The sequence below is a fragment of the Orbicella faveolata genome, unplaced genomic scaffold (genome assembly GCF_042242905.1).
Source record: "Orbicella faveolata isolate gen_17 unplaced genomic scaffold, um_ofav_v1 contig_12, whole genome shotgun sequence".
Classification (NCBI taxonomy): domain Eukaryota; kingdom Metazoa; phylum Cnidaria; class Anthozoa; order Scleractinia; family Merulinidae; genus Orbicella; species Orbicella faveolata.
In genome coordinates, this window is record NW_028301539.1 from 25,623,090 (window position 1) to 25,644,570 (window position 21,481).

At 38.5% G+C, this 21,481-nt stretch overlaps 3 protein-coding genes across 4 annotated transcripts; 2 read left to right on the top strand and 1 right to left on the bottom strand.

The window, feature by feature from the left end:
• Positions 1 to 29: 29 nt before the first annotated feature.
• Positions 30 to 20,937, top strand: LOC110053746 (nucleolar complex protein 2 homolog). Of its 2 annotated transcripts, XM_020760020.2 has the most exons (18): positions 30 to 91; positions 168 to 308; positions 1,054 to 1,273; positions 1,505 to 1,639; positions 1,936 to 2,062; positions 2,635 to 2,725; positions 2,977 to 3,052; positions 3,155 to 3,265; positions 4,571 to 4,684; positions 5,207 to 5,395; positions 6,363 to 6,502; positions 6,722 to 6,833; positions 8,149 to 8,262; positions 18,596 to 18,697; positions 19,183 to 19,251; positions 19,360 to 19,434; positions 19,837 to 19,926; positions 20,566 to 20,937. In XM_020760020.2, exons 1-18 carry the CDS (start codon positions 69 to 71, stop codon positions 20,815 to 20,817), a joined length of 2,181 nt encoding a protein of 726 aa, XP_020615679.1. In that variant the 5' UTR covers positions 30 to 68; the 3' UTR covers positions 20,818 to 20,937. The 2 variants fall into 2 exon arrangements, with proteins under 2 accessions (XP_020615679.1, XP_020615678.1); XM_020760019.2 differs by lacking the exon at positions 30 to 91 and having other exon boundaries at positions 127 to 308.
• LOC110053750 (adenosine receptor A1-like) lies at positions 9,224 to 10,347 on the bottom strand. The gene has a single exon (XM_089282993.1). The coding sequence runs from the start codon at positions 10,228 to 10,230 to the stop codon at positions 9,253 to 9,255; it is 978 nt and encodes a 325-aa protein (XP_089139119.1). The 5' UTR covers positions 10,231 to 10,347; the 3' UTR covers positions 9,224 to 9,252.
• LOC110053751 (melanocortin receptor 5-like) lies at positions 14,174 to 16,158 on the top strand. The gene has a single exon (XM_020760029.2). The coding sequence runs from the start codon at positions 15,076 to 15,078 to the stop codon at positions 16,051 to 16,053; it is 978 nt and encodes a 325-aa protein (XP_020615688.1). The 5' UTR covers positions 14,174 to 15,075; the 3' UTR covers positions 16,054 to 16,158.
• Positions 20,938 to 21,481: the final 544 nt, after the last annotated feature.

The window sequence follows — 21,481 nt, forward strand, 5'->3', positions numbered from 1 at the left end:
TGAAAGCATTTGTAATATTCAACCGAATCCGCAGACTTATAGCCAGCGGTATTTGCACGTGTTTCAAGATGGCGGACGCGAACAAGAAAAGGTGAACCTGGACTGTTTGTTATATTTTGTAATATTCTCGGAGATCAATCGATGAAAAATTGCTCTGTGTTCCACAGGAGATTATGCGACATGGATGCTGAAGAGTTTATGATGCATGGGTTTGATTCAGACGTTTGTGAGGACGACAACGAACCTAAAATGGCGGCCAAAAACGTTTCTCAAACAGAAGTTAAAGATTGCTCCCAGCAACATACAAAGTAATCAATGTTCTTACTGTCGTAACTGTATAATATCTAACTATTCCATTTATGTGCTACAAATCGAGTAAAAGGAATAATTTAACGCCAAATTAGATGCAATCAGCACATTAAAAACCGCTGTATATATCATGAAGAAGTCAAGAACGGTCAGAGAAATCAATTTACTGACCAAGCGACTAAGATTAATTTTAATACAAGAAACAAGATAAATAACTATTAAATGATGATTTTGTGTGACTTTGATCGTTGTAAGAGGAACAGAAAAGTAAAGCCTTTGAAGCCCAGCTGGCCTATAGCTTCTACAACTTATCTAGTTTCCTTAGCATAAAGTGGCTAAAAGTATTGATACCAGGATGGTATGCTAGTCCGTCACAGATTACTTCTGAATAGAATCCTGTTAGGTTGCTGTAACATTTCGCTTGCACCCATTTACACACCTAGGTGTAGAGAGACACTGAGAGAGTAAATTGTCTTGCCCAAGAACACAACACAATGTCCCTGGCCATGGTTCACATCTGACTAACTTGATCCAGAGTTCAGTGCACCAACAATTGGGCTACCAGGCCCTCTATACTAGCACTGCAAGTTTTTCTGAAGAACACATTCATATTATTTCTTGGGATAATAAGTGTTGTAAATGTCAACCATTGTAAAGGCATACATTCACTTCCTTGAATTAACCCACAGTACCAGCAAAATTTGACTGGTCATTCATGGATTACTCTTCTAATTATATTTTCAGAAAGTCAAAAAGTGCAGATCATAAGAACCAGCTTGCAAGGTTAGAGGAAAAGGATCCTGAGTTCTTCAAGTTTTTGAAGGAAAATGATAAAGAGTTACTGGATTTTAATGACTCGGATACTGGCTCAGAGGTGGAAAGTGATGATGATGATGATGATGATGATGATGTTGAAGATGATGGTAAAAGCAAAGACAGCAAGAATGATAAAAAACACAAAAAAGTAGGCATCTTTGAAAGGATATTAAATGAATACATATGCTATTCTTGTACAACAGTTATATGTACATGTAGCTAATCTAGTATTCACTGATTACTTGTAAGAAAATTTAACAATAAAGAAATCAGTATTTAATACCTCCTTCTAAAACCTTTTCAATTTCAGCCTTTGACAATATATGCTTTGTTGCCTTTAAGTTTCTTACTGTTTTAATGTGATATTTTGTTGTGTTAGAGCACAGAAAAGACGGATGAATCTGATGAGGAAGATGATGATGATGACCTGGGTGAGGAAGATACAGAAAACGAAAAGGATGTGGGCAAAACAGTTACTCTGGAGATGATTAAACAGTGGAGGACAGGGCTTGAGGTGAGATATTTCTAATAAATGCATAATTTTAACAAGCATTTGCATTGGGGTGAAAAATGCCAGTCACTTGTGCCAGCTTTGATGACACCACCATAAAAATAATGTCAGTTACATGTATCACCAAAAGAATTTTTATATAATTCAGCATTGAGATAATGTATGGCTATACTTTAATTGACAAACCCAGTAGCAATCTGCTACCATTTCCTCTGCAGGCTACCAGATCCATGAACTGAATCATACCAAAACTTTGTTAATCAATAAAATATATTCAATTGTTGGTTTTCTTTGAATAGAAAAATTCACTTCACTCCCTGAAACAAACCCTTCGAGCATTCCGGTCAGCTGTGCATGGAGCCCTTGACATTGGTGGTGATGACAAGTCACAGCCACGTTTGACATTCAAAGTTGAGGGAGACACAGGTAATAGGCGTAAATGGAGAAAGAAAGAAATCAGATAGCAATGTATGTAAGTGCCATATTTTGTCACTATTCCTGTGAAAAAGCATTTCAATGTTAATTAATATTTGAGTGATAAATTTTTACATATATACCTGTCTTAAAGGTAACAACTGAAGAAATTTGTTTTGATCCAAGGGATCAAAGAGCCAAAAGGCTGATCGCCATCAACAATTACTAAATCAAGAGGGTATAGTATATGGTATACAGTATAGTCCATGTAGGCTATTACCTCTATTTTTGTTCTGTTCATCTCACAATTATCTGCCGAGATCAATTTATTCTCCTGGGTGAGTGACATTATGAATCTAGTTTCTTGCCCAGGAACAGAACGCAATGACCCCAGCCAAGCTCAAACCTCAACCACTTGATCCAAGGTGTAACAAATTAAAATTATAACTATTAGGCTCGATTTGCCTCGCAACAATATTACTGAGTGAACTTGGAACACTTCAGAAGAAAGAATTATTTGGCCACCAAGGTTTTTGTGTAGAAAAAATGTTTTCGATAATTTATTAATGGCTTTGTTTTTACAGTATTCAATGCTATCATTCAGCTTTGTTTGAAACAAGTTTACCCAGTGCTGTTTCACCATGTTGGAGGAACACATAACAAACATGGAAAAAGGTTTGCAAATCTCTAGATTGTATACGTGTACATTGTGTCTTGACTCAGTAGTCGATCACCCTGAGTGCTGCGGCCAGTCGGTCAGTCCATTGATTGGTCAGTCAGTTGGTTGGTCGGTCGGTCAGGGAGAGTTCATTGTACACATGTAGACAATGAACTAAGAAAACTTAAACTAGGCTAACCTCAGATTTGCAGTGATTGATTATCATAATAAATTATAAGATGTGTTCTTTCATTCTCTCACACTATAGAGTTCTTCCTTCTTCGCATACAAAGTGGTCTCAAGTAAAGACACCAGTCAAACATTACCTCAATGATGTTTTGCAGGTATGTGCATCGTCAGTTAAATAATGGAATACACTTAGCTTACTTGTGTTGATTGAAGCCAAAAAAATTATTATAAATTTGTTCACATTGTTTCCTTAACAGCTCCTGCGGACCCTTGCTGAACCGTCTATGTTGTGTGTAATCTTGCGGCATGCACAGCAGTTGTCTCCTTACTATGCATGCTTCCCCAAGGTGGCTAGAGCTTTTATTAAGGTAATGGCTATAGTTGTATCATTCTACATTATTTTACTGTTTTTATTTTAGATTCCAAATGGCTTTAGTTAAATGTCTACTACTACCGGTAATAATATTGGTGCTTTGAGAATATGAGTGTTTTGCATAACACAAATTTAAATACAGGCTCAATTTGTGGGTCTTGAGCTTTTACCCCTACTACCTTTGACTAATCATGCAAAGTGTTAATAACGAACAAGGAATATTACCATCTGATGTTAGTTTGATCTCTGGTTATTCAATGAAGTTAACTCCGGTGGCCACTTCAAATTTACTGTCCAGGTAGACTGCAAAACTTTCTCTCTTTTTCTCCAAAGATAATTGTTGTACAACAGTTTATAACAGTTTGGCAGGTTGATCCATTAACTCGCCAACAGTCATCTGTTTAATGCACATTGGTGTCAGAAAATGTGAGAATAAATTGTTCTTCTTATAAAGAACCTGACTGTATTCCTGAAGCATGCAAAGTTAGGAACAAAACTTAAGGCTTGAAAACTCTTGAATTGCATTATCCAATGATCCAGTTTTTAATAACTGTGGAATATCCCATGGGACACTTGTATTTTCTTGGTAATACACATTGAGCCTTTCTTTGCATAATTATTTTATACTTAGCTCTTATTAACCGAGCAGGAGGTCTGTATAGGAGAATCTTGACCAAGGTCATGAGTACAGACCGAACGCTGTGAGGTCTGTACACACAACTGAGGTCAAGATTCTCCCATACAGACCAACTAAGCTTGGTTAATAAGATGTTTATTATGTGGCAAACAATAACAATTTAATTTGTTTAATGTAACTGGTTTGCACTAACTGACATTTTGCTCGCAAACGGCAGTGAGGCGAACTTAATTCTGCCAAAGTTTGCTCTTTACTTTTTTCTCATCAGGCTTTTTGGCATTTCCACAAATAAACATTGTTAGAAGAAAATAGTCAATATTTTTGCAGTTTAGTTTGCAATTTTTTCACCGCAAAATGTAACCGATCTAGATGTCAGTATAGATGGGAAAATCTAGACCGCTTTCAATATTGATTTCAGTGAATGAAATTCGTGAATTCACTAGTTCCCAGTCCTTGTGAGACTCAGCCATATAATAATGTACAATAGACATTGCTGTATTCTGATTAGCTGTATTTTCTGTTGCATGGTATAAATGATTGTTAGTATATAGATGGCTTGAATGATATTTTGAGTTTGTATGTGTTGTGAAGATTGACTGCAAGTTTACATGCATGCAAAATAAGTTGAATATAATAGCATTTTGATTTTTTGTTGCATTTCAGCGATCAGTCAGAATGTGGAGCCGTGGTGAAGAACATGTCAGGGTTCTTGCTTTCCTTGGCATCAGAAATGTCGCTACCATGATGCCATCTTCACTCTTAGAGTTTTCTGTCAAGGTTGGTTTTGGTAATACACTATTACATGTAGATGTACAAGTTATGCCTGTAGTACCAGTTTATTATGTTAACTTAAAAAATATTAAAAATTAGTAAAGTTTTGTAGCGTTGACTATCACAAATATATAACGTCACTCCCTGATTGGCTACGCTTCTCACTATCTAGTCTGTTGTAGATAGTGAGTAGCCTTGCACTGTGCGGCTGTTAGCAACATGACGGCCGCTTCTTTGTGTTTCTGAAGTGTCTGAGAAGAGGATTTAGACAACGTCTTAAATGACTAGTAGATTTATACTATACCAATTAGACTACGTGTATTTGCTCTCGATTTCTCTGTGTCTCACGCGATAGAAATCTTGAGCTGATAATCTGGTCATTGAGTAGCATTTACACACTCATTGTTTAGCCAAAAACTGCAAGGAAAAGTACAAAGATCAGCTAAGAATTTTAATTCTCTGAGATTCTTGTTTAACTTATAGTATACTACAAAGTACACTTTAATGCTTTTGTTTTCAAATTTTCAGCAATTGTACATGAATTTTGTGAAGAATACAAAGTTTACGTCTCCTAAGACAAAGCCAGTCATCACCTTCATGCAGAACTCGCTTGTGGAGATTTTCAGTTTGGACGATCATCTTACTTACCAACATGGGTTTGTGTACATCAGGCAACTTGCAATTCACCTCAGGAATGCTATTATGCAGAAAAAGAAGGTATTGTTTGCTCATCCTCACTGTTTCCTTCTCACTGAGAATTCAGTTAACAACGTTTTGTGGCATAGTTTGGCTTGCCGAGATCTAGGTCATACATAAGGTACAGTTAAGAGAAAATGAAGGGTTGCAGAGTTCCCACATATAGCATGTACAGTAGGCCTTGGTCTCAAGATAATCCTTCTCAAGTTATTTTTAGACACGGTACCCCATTCTCTCCCAGTTAATGTTACCACGCTCGTAACGTGGACGTTTTTGTGGAGTAGGAAAATACAGTATGCGTGAAGCTGGTCGTGCTGTAATCTGCTGCTACGGTAGGTAACCAGTCGTTTCGCCCGATAGCCAGTTCGCCCGATGTCAATTTCCTCGGACTAACAGTCCGTTCGCCCGGACTTGACGTTCAAAGAAAGTTGTGCTTAAAATTTATCTTTCTCTAACCGAGTGAAAAAGACATACTGAAACAAAATTGGTATTTCTTTCTTTAATCCTTTGACCACGGAGCCTAAGTCCGGGCGAACCGACTATCAGTCCGGAGGAACTGACTTGAAGCGAACTGACTGTCTGGCGAAGCGACCGCAATTCCTACTGTATACAGGTTCGGATAAGTACTACAAGAATTTGCGTGCAATGTCTGAGTTGTAGCGTACACCTCAGACCTCTTCAGCTTAGTGGACAAGGATGGTGCACAACTATCATCATTTTCGTGCCTACTCCCTATTCAATCTCTCATCCAAACACCACAATCTGGGTTCCCTTCTTCTTCGTGTTTTCGACTTTTTCTCAGAAAGCAAAAGAACTGGAGCTAAGTTTTGTTCTTCTTGGTTACTTGGTTCGACCACCATAAGCATAAAATGGTAAACATGAAAACTATGTTGCGGCATATGAACCCATCGTTTGAATAATGTTTCGAGCAAGGTTGTACATGTGGTTTGTATCTGGGCCTAAATAATTCTTCATATCTGCCTTGTAGGCTTCATATCAGTCGGTATATAACTGGCAGTATATTCACTGTCTTCATCTTTGGTGCCGTATAGTCAGTGAAGTGAAGAGCAATGGTCTCCTTGATCCACTTATTTATCCTTTGGTACAAACAGTCATCGGAGCTATCAAGTGAGTTTATATATATATATATATTTTTTTGTCAAAAAGGACGCGTACAATCCGAATTAAAAAAAAAGAAAAAAACACAACAGCTGAAGGAGACTTCAAAGTACATTGAAACAGAAAATGCGAAAAATTGATTGCAACTTACCGTAAGTTAAGAACTGACTCAAGTTTTGCGACTTGTAACACTTTTGAACATTACTGTTGTTTTATTTTCTCTTTAAGACTCGTCCCCGCTGCGAGGTATTATCCCCTGAGATTTCATTGTATTCGTTCTCTAAACCTGCTGTCCCAGTCGACAGACACTTATATACCAGTGGCGCCGTTTTTATTGGAGGTAAGACCGAGACTATTTACAAGAAGCCTTGTTTTGTGACTGCGTAACAAACAGCTAAAATTTGTGTCGCCAAGTACCAAGCAGCTGGTGGGAAGCGCTGGAAGATTCCAAACTAAGCCGATCACGTCACTGTCCTGAATCAAAGGCCCCCCTCCACACTAAGCCGGGGGAATTTAAAAACAGGAGAGATTTAGAAAATACATTGATCAAAAAGTTAAATGCTGAAAGATTTTTAAAACACATTTAAAAAAGCGAACGACCTTCGGCCTACCGAACGAAGGTTCACCGTTCACACTAGGGACCTTACGCAAAACACGACGGCAACGGTAACGAGAACGTCGCTAAACAAAAGGTTTGATGAGCAAACTATGATAATGGCTGTGCACGTGAATTATAATTCTTGGTACATTTCCTTGCCGTCCTCTGCAAAACAGCAACGTGAAATGACCTATTTCTGCGTTATCTGGAGAACGTGAACCACAACGGCTAATTTTTCATATTTCTATTTGGAGCTGGACGCATTCGTAGCATATTCAGCAGGGCAAATTTTAATACCGACAAACACACTGGATAGTTTCAAATAAATGCGAAATTCCAAAGTAAAATAGAGGCACATTTTTTACGAGGCGTCGTCCTCGCCGTCGCCGTCGTATATGCGTAAGATCCCTACTAATCCGTTACGAAGACGGAGCTTTTCGAAAGCGATCTTCAAACCGGAGGAATTTGAAAACGCAGCTTTATTTCTACAGTTAGGCCTACCGTCCACACTAATCTTAAAGATGCCGGCTTTGCGTAGTGTGGACGGAAAGCATTTTTAAAATGGAGCGTTTTCGAAAATGGGTGACGTTACGATAATCAGGTGATTTCACTGCCGGTGATTGTCGCGTTTTTTGATTTCTTCGGCGTAGTGTGGACGGAAAACATTTGATGCTTTTTCAGAATGAAACTTCCGTTTTCAAATTACTCTAGGGTAGTGTGGACGGGGCCTGATTGGCCTGGAAAACTCTAAGTTCCCTGTGATTGGTCAGTTATAAACCTCAGCAATCCGTTTAGGTCGAGCGTTCTGGGGGAGTCAAAACGGAGCTCAGGTTTACCAGGTTTTGCGGTCAAAAAATTGTATTTAAGACAGGCCACGACTGGGAAAGAAAAACTCAAACGTAAGAACGAATAATATATGTTTGCACCGGCTCAAGCTTCTAAGCCACTCGTTCACTGGGCTTACGATATATGAGCAGTAACTTATTGTGTTTCCATGACATTAGAACATGTTTTTTCGTTGATTATGATTGATTTGACTTCTTGTGGTTTGTTTCAGATCCTTGAGTCTGCAGAATTCAACAAGAAAACCAAAATGTCCACAGCAAAGCCGACCGAGTTTTCGTGCATACTGAAAGTCTCCAAACAGCAGCTAGGGACTAAACCTTACCAGGTGAGACTTGTGTTTCATTAGCCAACGTTTTCACTTTCGAGCGGTTTTCAAGTGAGTGTCATAAAACCAAACCAAAGTAATCACTCTAGCCCATCACAAGTTACGCAGACTATCCAATGAACCAATTTCGTCAATGCAAATAGATGTAGCCGGCGAAAAGCTAAAAGTTCAAATTTGTCTTCAGATTTATGTGTTTTAAATCGCTGGGAAATGACGGTTCAGGAAAATGTTGATATTGCAAATTCATCATTTTTCTGAACCTGTCAAACGGCTGCCAGAATCCTGTCAAGGTCTATTAAACCGTTTTCGCTGATGTCAGATTTGGAAAGAAATGGCAACTTTGCCGATAACTGAAGGGAAATTGGTAATTTACCAAGAAATATATGACTAGAGTTGTGTGGGAAGTCGACATTATAAATTAAAGCCAGTAAACCTTGTTCGATATTCTTTATTTGGGACAGTAAGTGGAATGCATTTTTCTGGAGCTCAGTGAGTCAGGTTTCTCATATTTCGTCGAATTAACACTGAGTAATTGAAGAATAGATTTCTTTTCGCGAAGTGAGAAACTTTTAAATTATGCAAACCCAGTTTGATCAGAAGTGCCAACTATTGAAAACATAAGTTATTAACATGATTAATTCTTTGTCATATTATTTATTAGAAGCGGCTACAAAGAAGCCATTTATTTTTTCACATCAAAGCATCGATCGGCAGGAAAATATGGCTTGTCAAACGCAGAACAGGGGTAAAAGATAATAATATTCGAGTCTGAACTGCTGGGAAATCAGGGCATTACGCTTTCCATCTTGTTATTCAAAACCTAAATAAAGTGTGCTCGTCCTCTTCAGAGATGAAAAACACCCAATGTGCAAATTTGTTTATGAAGTCTCTGCCTTAAACATACAAAAACGCCTAGTTTATTTTTCTTAAAATAACAGCGAACAGCATATATTTGGCCAGCTTTTTTATTCACGAAAACGGAAGTAAATATTAACATGTTTGGAATACGGAATGTGCCATTACAATGTTTCTTCTTAAACCCAGCACTCTCAAAAACGTATTACGAAAGCGCTGGAGTCGCCAAGCGTAAATAGCAGGGTCTAATAGCGAAGAAAGAGACAAAATATCATTTGATATGAAGTGATATGTTAAAAATGAGGCATTCTTTTCGCACTCTTCACAGAAAAACCACAGATGTACTTTCACGAAATATGGAGTAAAACAAGTGTAAAAAACAATTAACACAAGGAAAATCGCTAGAACCAATCTTCTCTCGTGATATATATTTCGCTGCGGGTCAATGGGTGATTTGCCCGATGAAACTTGCTGCGCTGTGTTTCGAAGTTTTTTAGACAACGTCCTGAAGATCACAATGTACGTAGCTGTTAGAACGATTGCTGGAAGGAAAAAATGCGTGTAACAATAGGCAAAGAGAAAATTCACCTTTCTCACGCCAGCGGCGGGCAACACAGCCAAAAACAACGCATTCAGCCAAATTCCAACAATGCAGAACTTCACTTTTTTCACTGTTACCCTGCTCTTGTAGTTTAAGTGGTCTGTAACTGCAACGAAACGGTCCCACGACATCGCCATAAAGGAACAAACAGCTACAAACAAGGCCAATCCGCCTACGAGATATTGGAAAGTATTTAAATACGGCAGTTCTTGTTGACCGAGATATAGGAAATACATTTCCACTGTACGACCGAATCCTAGGAAAGCTCCAACAAGGAAATCAGCCACTCCGAGATTAGCGATGAGAAAGGTTGTTGGGGTTCGCAGGCATCGGAAAGGATCGCGGTAGATTGTAACAAGCAGCAGAAAATTTCCTGAAGTGATCACAAAAGCGAGTAACGCATCCAAAACGACGAAACAAAGGTAAAATATAGGGCTTAGCTGAGAGTAAATATCGAGCTCTGATAGCGAAGAGGTGCTTGAAGTCCCATTGTGAAATGTGGATTCATTCATAGTTGTGCCACAAAACACACACACATTTGATTTTTCGTAAGGCTGAACGGTTTCGTGCTCCGAGCTTGTTCCTGATTCTGTTTTTCGGCGATATTCGGGTAAAATGATGAGTTACAATGTGAAAGTTAAACCTTTTTTTTTTTAACTGAACAAGTTATTAAAATTTCTAAGTTATCAACATAATTTTTGATAAGCAGGTGCCTTTTTTGAAACCTTTCTGAAGCCCGCCAGTGGACATCTGATATGTCATTAACACTAGTCGCGTAGGTTGCATTCTCACCTTGGCGATTTACTAGCTGAACATTTTTCCTATAGGTGTTTGTGTAATTACAGACCGAGTTTTACTAGTCAAATCTGACATCTGTTTTCACTATCAATTTTAACCCAACATATAATCCACTCACTCAGCTACCTGACACTACAAGCAATAAGATTGGCAGCGGTATTTAGTAGGACAAGTTATACTATCTCGGGACGGAGTATAACTTTGCGCCAATTTCTGGTTATAAAGGCGAGGTATTCCCTTATTTTCTCTTGTGAAAACAGCTTGCACTTTTACCTCGCTAAACACAAGACGAAGTTTTTTCACTGTATTTCCGGACTTTTCCGGCTTTATCTATAGCCGAAATTGTCCCAGTGAACAACACAACCTTAAATACATGTATGTGTGATGACATTGACTGAAACAAGCTACAGAACGCCTTTACGATGTATACACAGCTGTTTCGAGAAAGATTGTCTCTCAAAAGCGAAAAGCGTCCGCGACGGTGCCGATTGGTATTATGGGTAATAATAGACTGGCGTTACATCATCAAGAAGGAGGGACAAAGCATGAGTACACGTGTTTGTGGTGTCTCCTTCCATCACGCTAAAACACCTTGAGCTTCAATCAAGCAACCGTGAACCACAATTACCCATGATACCTTTCGACATTGTCGAGTACACTTTTAGGCCTCAGTAAGAACACATTTCTTCAATCAGCTGTATTGTGCTGTTAGCTCCATACCTCCACGGAAGGAGCTGTACGCGTTGAAGATTCCCTGGTACCTCGAGAGACCTGTTTTTGGCGCCAAAATATTGAGTTTCCGTAAGTTCTCACACTCAGCACTTTCACAATTTTCTCGCCAAAATATTGCTATTTACGCAATTGTTATGTGGAGTACTTTTGGCTAAATTCAACTTTTCTGCACTGCTTTTACGCTGTTTGGCAAGTTTATCTTTTAATCGCGGAAAAGTGACAAATTTACTTGCGGGGTTGAGGGGTGGGGGTGTAGATGGGTAATCATTGATCAGGAAACACTGCGCGGTTGTTAACAAAATGGCGGCGAAGACGATTTGAAGAATTTACCGTAGATTTAGTGGATTTATACTAAAGCAATTAAGTCAATCGCTCTCGATTTCTATCGCGTGATTGTGGACTGGGGCTGCGCCCTCGTCAACTATCACGCGATATAAGTCTCGAGCTCATAATCTGGACGCTTTATTCGTCTGAGACACACAATTCTTCTGCCTCCTTAAACACGGTCATAAACTCCATTTTCATCTTAGCTTCAACATAGAAAGGATGATAATTAGTTTGACCGCTCAACTTTAAATTAGACCAGGAGCCATAATCGGGGACGGAGACCGTAAGTCTCGGGATTCGCGCGTACCTATGATATGGGACAATTTTTCTATTTTTAGAACGAATTGCGCCATCCTGACGTCATATATCCGCGCGGATTCACGCATATGTCGGGGGCTCTCGCATGGATGTTGTCACGTTGCGTGATCAAATGGTGAGAGTTGAGAGATTCTCTTGCGTATTTTTCACAGCGATGGCAGGGAATAAGGCAGGGAATACGAACCAGGGCGCTTATATGTAGTTTTATGCTCTGAGCTAACGGAAAAGGTGGGTTTTTCAGGGTCGAAAACAAGACTTCAATCTCGCGCTGGGAATGAATAATAAGATCTGCTCACGCTAGTTGTAAGCTTACGCGTATGTTTTTGCGTTTGTTCTGACTTAAGAATAAAGCAAGAAAACTCTCTACTCTGGTATCGAGTTAATTTGTGAGTTTCTCAGACAGTGGTTCATCATAACCAAAACCTGTTTTGATGGTTTCTTATTGTTTCTGCTTGTTTGGTGAGTTTGCAAAAGTTTTTGAAAGGAAAGTCTGACGCGTACAATTAGCTCATTTGCATAGTGCAGTTCGTGCACTTTCAAGTCCGAGTCGGTGTTTTCAATTGTCAACAAATCTTGACAAAGATTTCTTTCGTTATCTTTTGTGCTGAGCTGCTGTAACAAATTTCACGAACGCAAAAAAGGCTACTAACATCATGTGTCTTTCTTCAACATAAGCATAGTGAAGTTTTACACTGCGAAAATGAAAATAGACAAGGAGTTTTGATAACTCGATCAACAAAATCGAAATCGTTATTCCAAGTTGATTAAAGAAAGCGTCATCGTAACTTTGCTGATTATTTCTGCTTTATTCACATATTTTCAGTTTAGCTTTTAATATGTTCTCAAACATTTATCAATCTGAAACATATTTAAAAACTATAGAGTTATTGTTTGAGTTCGATGTACGCTTTCACACGAAAGTGCGGTGGAAGTACAATTTGTCATGTTTACTGACTGTACAAAACACGCATCGGCGGGCGCTCTCATTCATCGAGAACAGAAAATTTACTGGATTTTTACACGAATAAAACTGAGCAGTATCTACGGACGTAAAGTTATTGGGCCTTGATGAAACATCAAGCGTTGCTTACAATTCAAGCGAAACTCAAACTAGCAATTATTTTGTTTTACTTTTCGGTCGCGATAGACTGACAAATTCCTCGCAAGCGTGTGGCAAGAGGAGCTAGGAAACTATGAAGTCCTGAAGCTCTGCTATACCTAAATATATCCAGCTAGTTTTTTGCTGTGTAATGGAAAAGCTGTTAATCTTCAACGTATGTGAAATTTAAAGTGGAGTAATGTACAGCTCATGAAAAAGAAGCATCCGTCGGAACACAACTTGGTCAGCGATAAATATGAGCTTACAGCGGAACATACCTAAATTCGACACTGTCTCACTTCACTCAAACTGGAGCAGCTTGCGACGAAAATACTTAAGCAAAATTCCAACAGACGTAAACGCGTTGAGTTGTGGGCCAAAAATATGAAACATTTCGGGAATTTCGGACGCCATTTCCCCCGCGCGACATCCGCAAAAATCCTCGCAGCATGTACGCGCGTGTGCCGCAGGCGATGGCGCAATTTGTTCTAAAAATAGAATTATTGTCCCATATCATGGGGACAACCCCAAAACTAGAAATGGCGCGCGCTCACGGTCTCCGTCCCCGATTATGGCTCCTGATTAGACATAACAGAGAAAATAGGAAATTCAGCATGTAACTCAACCTCGAGTCATGCACTGGCTAACAAACAAAAACAGATTCACAGATGTCATTTTTAAAGGTAACTTTCCTTACAAGCCATAATTTTATTAACAACTAAAATTAGCATTTTGAGCTTGACCGACATGGAGAATGCAAATCTCCTTTGTAAAATTGCGAACTCAAATTAAATAACGTTTACTAAATAATACGTTGTATAACGCCTGAGCCGCTCATAGAATAAAACTTGGAGTACAGATTCCTTTAAAATTAAATGTAAAAATGATCTTTTACATCATTTCACCACGAGTTTTAATTTGATTAAACTCCTTCAAGATCTAATTTTGAACTTTAAAAATCTTTTCTATTTTAAAATATTAAATAACTTTTTTGGTTCCCCCAATGGCAAACGGCACAATGACAGATTTTATAATAGTGGCAAACAGCTCTGAACATTAAAACTTCGCGGTTTAAATTGAAATGTGTAAAATTGCGAATTCACAACAAATTAAAATTAATAACGTTTATTTAATAATACGTTGTATAACGCCCGAGTCGCTCATAGAATAAAACTAGGAGTACAGATTCTATTAAAATTAAATTTAAAAATGATCTTTAACATCATTTCACGAGTTTTAATTTGATAAAACTCCTTCAAGATCTAATTTTGAACTTTTAAATCTTTTCTATTTTAAAACGTTGAATAATTTTCTTGGTTCCCCCAATTGCAAACACAATGACAGACTATATAATATTGGCAATCAGCTCTGAACATTAAAACTACGCAGTTTAAATTGAAATGCGACGAAGATTTTAATCGAAATAAAATTAAGACACTTTAATTTTTTTCCAACCAGCCGTGAAACGGTCTTCAATTGACGAAATTTTGTAGCTTCCATTTAATCATGTCGTTATTAGAAGTTATTGTTGACACAGCTTAAAGTAAATTGAAAACAAAACAAAAAAAAGCCCTAAGAGAGCATTTTAACCTCATCGATAGCAGCTCAAAGAGTACTGTGAAATGGTAAGCCTCTAAAATGAAGACTGAAAGAAAAAGAACAAAACGAAAAGAACGGATTTACAATTTATAAGGAACGGATGGGATCATAATCTTGACTAAAACCAAAAAGTGTTTTGCCGAGAAACAACAGTAAACTATGACATACGCCGCAAAACTATGGTGGGAAAACAGCCGCGTCTTCAACCAGGCTGTACTGTAAATACAAGTGTCGAATACGAGTTTTATAGTTTTTGTTCTGTCCTTCTACTGTTTCTTTACATTTGAGATATCTGCAGCTGGGCTTCTGAATTTGTTTAACAATGACGCCTGCCTATTAAAGACATTAATCGCTATGAATTCAGCGGTATGTGCACGCCCAGTTTCAAGTGTAAAGTTTCGCCGCTGTGCTAATCATTGCATCATAACATTGTCATAAAAAGGCCGAATCTGCAACAAGGCCAAAATGGAATTTGTGTAGAACGATGAATGAAGCCATGTTTCATAACAACACCTCAAGCACCTCGACGCCTTCGGAGATAAACATTTACTCTCGGCTAAGCCCTACATTTTATCTTTGTCTCGTCATTTTGGATGCCTTACTCGCTTTTGTGATCACTTCAGGAAATTTTCTGCTGCTTGTTACAATCTACCGCGATCCTTTCCGATGCCTGCGAACACCAACAACCTTTCTCATCGCAAATCTCGGGGTAGCCGACTTCTTAGTTGGAGCTGTCATAGGATTCGGTCGTACAGTGGAAATGTATTTCCTATATCTCGGTCAACAAGAACCGCCATATTTAAATACCTTCCAATATTTCGTAGGCGGTTTGGCCTTGTTTGCAGCTGTTTGTTCGTTTATGGCGATGTCGTGGGACCGTTTCGTTGCAGTTACAGACCACTTGAACTACAAGGGCAGGGTAACAGTGAGAAAAGTGAAGTTCTGCATTGTTGGAATTTGGCTGAATGCGCTCTTTTTGGCTGTGTTGCCCGCCGCTGGCGTGAGAAAGGTGAATTTTCTCTTTGCCTATTGCTACTCGCATGTTGTGTTGCCCGCAATCGTTCTAACAGTCATGTACATTGTGATCTTCAGAACGTTATCTCAAAAACTTCGGAACATAGAACAGCAAGTGTCTTCAGGGAATTCGTCGATTGAAAAGCGGCGAAATTTATATCGGGAGCGAAAATTGCTACTTGCGATTTTTCTTGTGTTAATTGTGTTTTACGCTTGTTTTACTCCATATTTCGTGAAAGTACATCTGTGGTTTTTCTGTGAAGGGTGCGAAAAGAGCGCCTCATTTTTAACATATCACTTTGTATCAAATGATATTTTGTCTCTTTCTTCGCTATTAGACCCTGTTATTTACGCTTGGCGGCTACAGCGCTTTCGTAAAACGTTTTTGAGAGTGCTGTGTTTGAAAAGAAACGTTACGGTTGAACAGTCTGTCTTGAAAGCAAGCTGATGTGTTCTTTTCGTGATCAACAAGTGAACAAAACGCTAACCAAATGATGTTGTATCCCCTTTACTGTTATTCTGACCTTAATAAACGAACATCTTTTCGTATAAATTTTGTATGATATTGAGTTTTTTTCATGTTTTGAAAATCTATATTGGAAAGACCATTTTCCATAAAGCAGAATACAAAAATATCTGCTGTACCTGCTGTTTAAACTTAAGTAGTATTTTGTTGATTTGTGTGCGTTTGACAAATCAGTTTTTGATTGACCCAACAAAAGTTGTGTTAATGTGAGAAATAATAATAAAAAACCCGCATACGTAGTAATTTTCTGGGAAATAATCAGTGACAGATCTCTCCAATTACTTTTTAATATTGCACGTCCAATAATTTAAAAGTTTATTCCGTTGAAAGGAAATGAACTTGTGATATGTGGGGATTCTACTAAAACTATACTATACTAAAACTCAAAGCCGGCGTTTTCAAATTCCTCTGGTTTGAAGAGCGTTTTCGAAGAGCTCCGTTTTCGTAACGGATCAGTGTGGACGGTAGGCCTAACCGTAGAAACAGAGCTGCGGTTTCAAATTTTTGGCTTAGTGTGGGCGGCGCCTTACTGTAGCATCATGAAACACTTGTGATTAAGCATATTTAATCAGTTGTATTTGTTGTAGAAATTTTGAAGGTTCTCGATTAGGCCAAAATTTTATTGTCACATACAAATATTGTTTAGTGCTTTTTTCGACCGCTAGCACCCAATAGGCCGTGTCCGAGTTGCCTTTGACAACCTTTCAATACGTCCGTCGGACCTTTTCATATCAATAGTTTCGTTCGGAGACTCGTTTTCACATAGAAGCAAGAGCCGGGCAACTTGGAGATGGCCTTTTTGAACGATCCGGTCGAAATAAATTATAGAATTCAATGGTGTATTTTTGTTTTGAATTAGGCTTTAACTAGTTGTGACGGTAACTAAGATATCAAACTCGAAAGACCGTGTTTGATCACATTTCCAAACACCGAGAAGAGAGTTGAAAATACGACGCGCAACGGAGTATTTCTGACAAACTTCTAGGTGTTCGGAAATGTGGTCAAACACTGTCTTGAGTGGTTGATATATCTTCTCAATCGAGACTAAAACTAAGGAGAAAACGGAGAATTAAAATCGTAAAAATCTATGCTAATTAAGATCAGATATCCAAACACCGTCACGGTCATGAGTTCCTTTGTTTAAACTTAATGAATTGTTAATGAGTTTGAGAAATATAAATAGTAGCCTCTATTTAGCGCGAACATATCTACAAACGCTTATCTGGGAGATTAACTATTCCGAGGAACGAATACTTTGGGCTTTAAGGAACAGATCATTTCTAAGGACAAAGATACGTTGATATTTAGAAGCCATAGAGAAGCTATTGTATTAATTATCCTTCAAACAATTTCCCCGCGTCTTGGGCGAAGGGAAGCAATGAAACAATTAACGGATTTTCTTCCTCTTAAAGGGGCCAAGTCACGGTTTGCCCATCTTGAAAAGTTAAGCCTTAAGTTCTTCTCCATCCTCAACTATCCTTGTTACTTTCTGGTTTATTGTTATCTCTTAAATGTTTTTCTGTCTTAGTAAACTACTATTTTCAGGTTTCCTTCTAACTAAACGTAATTTTGCACGTGGCAAAAATAACTCAAAATACCGTGACTGAGCTCCTCTAACCTTCTTCTTTCTTTTTCTTCTCATCGTTATTTCATCACACGGGATCACATTCATTATACTGTCAGTGAGCTATGAACTGCTACTAATATTGGTTAAAACTAGGAGTAAACTTGTTTTGTATGTCTTGCCCAAGGAAAGGTCAAATTTCTATCAATTAAGCTCTTTCTTTCCTTATCTTTTGTCCTTCAATTAAGGTTTTTCACTGATCTCACACTGTAAACCTAGATATAATTTTAAGAGCCTTGGAAGACAAGGGAAATCCTACTTAGGAAAACAAGATGGCGGCTGTACATTTTACCACAATACCGTGCGAGTCTTACAGAACCCAAAAAGTACAAGGAAAGCCTTATTTTTGCAATATTTGTCCCTGAGCTAACGACATTGTGTAAGTTAGGTTTGAAGGTTTTAAATCTTTTCTGTACATCTTTTATGAGCGTTGTTGAGGTTTTCGTGCGCTAAGAATTATGGGTAAATGTACCAGTCGCCATCTGTTTTCCAACGGGGGATTGATCAGGGAAACTGATCTCAAAAACTATGCAGTTGTCTATCATAAAATGTTTTCTGTGCCGAAATCCCACGTGTTAAGCAACCGGTTTCCAGTGATGTCTCATTCTACTCGGCGTGACAGTCTTTACAATACTGCGGAATAGTCGTTTTTGCCAGAGGTTTCCTTCAGCTACAAATGCGAAGCACTAAGCCACCACGCCTCCGGTGTAATCGCTAGTTACCAAGTCTCCTACCAGACCCCTAGCCAAGCTAAGTATGGTGGTTTGAAAAGGGATGTCAATCCGTCTGCCATGGTAAGCTTCATTAATCACAGCCCTGTTATTTTTTTTGTCTTCTCAGGATGCTGTGGTGGATCACATATTTGAATTACTTCTGGAGTTCTTCTCCGTTCATGCGCACTCAATAGCCTTCCCTGAAATCGCTCTCCCTGCTGTAGTGAGGGTGAGTACATACTCGGAATACATACTGAATTACTTTTACTGTTATATCTTTATCTTTCAATCTGATTTTTTTATTTGGGTATTTTCATTGTCGTGAATAGCCCTTTCTTCTAACCGCTTATGGTGCGAACTCAATCCGTTCCTAAAATTTGTCTCCTTCGATTTATAATGATACTCATTTCTGTATGCTGAACTTGAACTTAAGGAGCATCCAGGTTTAGTTCAGTCCAAGGTGTCTGGCTGTTTCAAAATATGCAGCTGTTTTAATGGTTTGGCGTAATCACTTTGAACCGTGTACTACAAACTGGATTTAAAACAGGAAACCCAGACTCGCGATATGACTTCTTGACTGTCCCTAGACCCAAGTCAAATTTCAACCAGGTTTTTTCTTTTTTTATTCTTAACGGTGGATAAAGACGTTTTCGCCCCGGTAAAGTTTGACTTCTTTCAGTTCTTTATGAGTTAACGATTGACTTTTGCTTGCAGTTAAGGAAATTCATCAAGACAACCAGCGTTCCAAAATATCGAAAGCAGCTCAAGCAACTTGTTGACAAGGTAAAACCTTCAAGGAACGGCTGGGAATTAAAACTTATTTGTTTCTGTTGACTTAGTGATCACAGAGATCTCTAATTATTTCTTGTTCGTATCTTTTGTCTTTAACAGATCGAAGAAACATCGACTGAGGTGACAAACCGTCGCTCTAAAGTGTCCTTCAGTCCTAAAGACATTGATGAAGTGGTGAGAGATCGATTGTTTTTTCTCAATTTTGTTGAAACGTTAATCCCGGACATCAACACACAAATTCAGTGCAATTCAGTTTAAACTTGCTGAAGGTTTGTAGGTGCTGCGATCGAACGAGAAAGAAAGGAATCCAGCGTTGAATTTTAAAAAGCAAAAGGTAATCCAAGAATTGGGCAATTAAATCATTGGTCCACATAGCCTTCTCTCCCTCGTGCCCAGACCCCGCAAGCTGAGAGCGACAGCGGCTTTCGGGACACGAATTTTTCTAACAGTTGGTCAAAATTGGTGATGAAAGCGAAAAACAAAAACCTGTCTTTACAGAGATAGACAGGAGGGAGTTTTACTGTGATGACAATACAATAGTTTATTTATTGACTGTTTTACACTTTTTCTTTATAGGAGAGGTGGACAGCTCAATACAGACAGCAACCAAATGCTATTGTGAAGTTCTACAAGACTTGGAAAGCCATGAAACCATCCGTAACACAGGTGAGTAAATAGCGTTTCCGCCAGGAGAACATGACGTATTGGTAGGTTAATTACACATGAAGGTATTCCCATATGTCAAAATTGGCAAGGGACCGCAAATGAAAATGCTGCTGGTATACGTATCTACTGAAACGCTGAATTAACTCTGCTTTAATGAGCTGTATTTCCATGTATAGAGGGTTTTCATGTGACCTCACGGCAGCGATATTGCCGGTGTCCCGAAAGAATGAAACGGCGACCATGTTGGTGTAGCAAACAAATCCTGTGGGAGTTGAACTCTTTTCTTATTTAAACACTTTCTTTTTTTTTCAATAAATTTGCATAGCTGCTGACCACGTGACTGAAAACGATTTATTCACACTTACTACTTTATAGATATAGAAAATTCAATTATTTGTGGTTTGTACTGATAAAGAATTGTCCAAAGTAACTGTCAGGGTTCTTTTTGATACTTGTCAGTAAGAGTACCAAAACTCTATTCTAAAAATAGCACAGCATGAGTACAAAGAAGTTGGATACTCCTGCACATGGCCTGTTAGTGTTTCTGTGTACAGGAAGAAAAAACTGCTTTTGCAGGTTTGAGGTTAAAATACTTTTCAAATTATAGATATTTAAAATTCTGTCGATTTATTTTCTTAGAATGAAGAGTTAGCAGAGGGTGAAAACGACATGAACGAGGAAACTTCCGACGATGAACAAATAGAAACTCCAAAGAGAAAGCGTGGTAGCTCTGACAATAAGAAAGAACAAGAGAAGCAAACGACGAAGAAAATGAAAAAGAATTTAAAGAAACCCGCGGGTGAGAAGAATACACAGACAACGAATGAATCTATGGATGCAGACAAGGAAGACATTGTGGAAGACTTTCAGTTTTCTTCTGAAGAAGATTAGCGATGATGTCATGTACAAAAAAAACTTTGAGAAATAATCCGTCGTAATTTGTCAAATCCAACTCGTGATGGCTGAATGCCGTTAGGTAGAAGTAAATACAGATACTGAGGGAATTGAGAACTTTGTTGTCGGGTCGCTCTGCTAAGTACAATTCCTATTATGCAGCGCTGGAGTACACACACATCCATAAACGAGTGGCGATTTTTTTTACAACTCACAGCTCTCACATTGACGAATTCCACTAGTATTACGCCCCCTCCACGCTACGCCAAAGAAATTCACGGCTTTATTTCTACGGTTAGGCCTACCGTCCACACTAATCCGTCGAGAAAATGCAGCTTTTCGAAAACACTCTTGAGGAATTTGGAAACGCTGGCTTTGCGTGTTAGTGTGGACGCAAAACATTTTAGAAAACGGAGTTTTTCGAAAATGTTGATGTCACGATAATCATGAGATTTCCATGTCTAAGTTTTCCTCAAACACAAAGCAAAATGACCGGTGATTGTTGCGTTTTCAAATTTCTCCGGCGTACCGTGGACAGGGCCTTGATTTCAAGATGCGTTTTTTCCCAAGGCAGTGACAGATGATCTTCCTATCCAATTTTAATAACGAGAATTGAAAAAAAAACTGATTAGCATGACTTATTTTTCAGATTGCCCTAGTT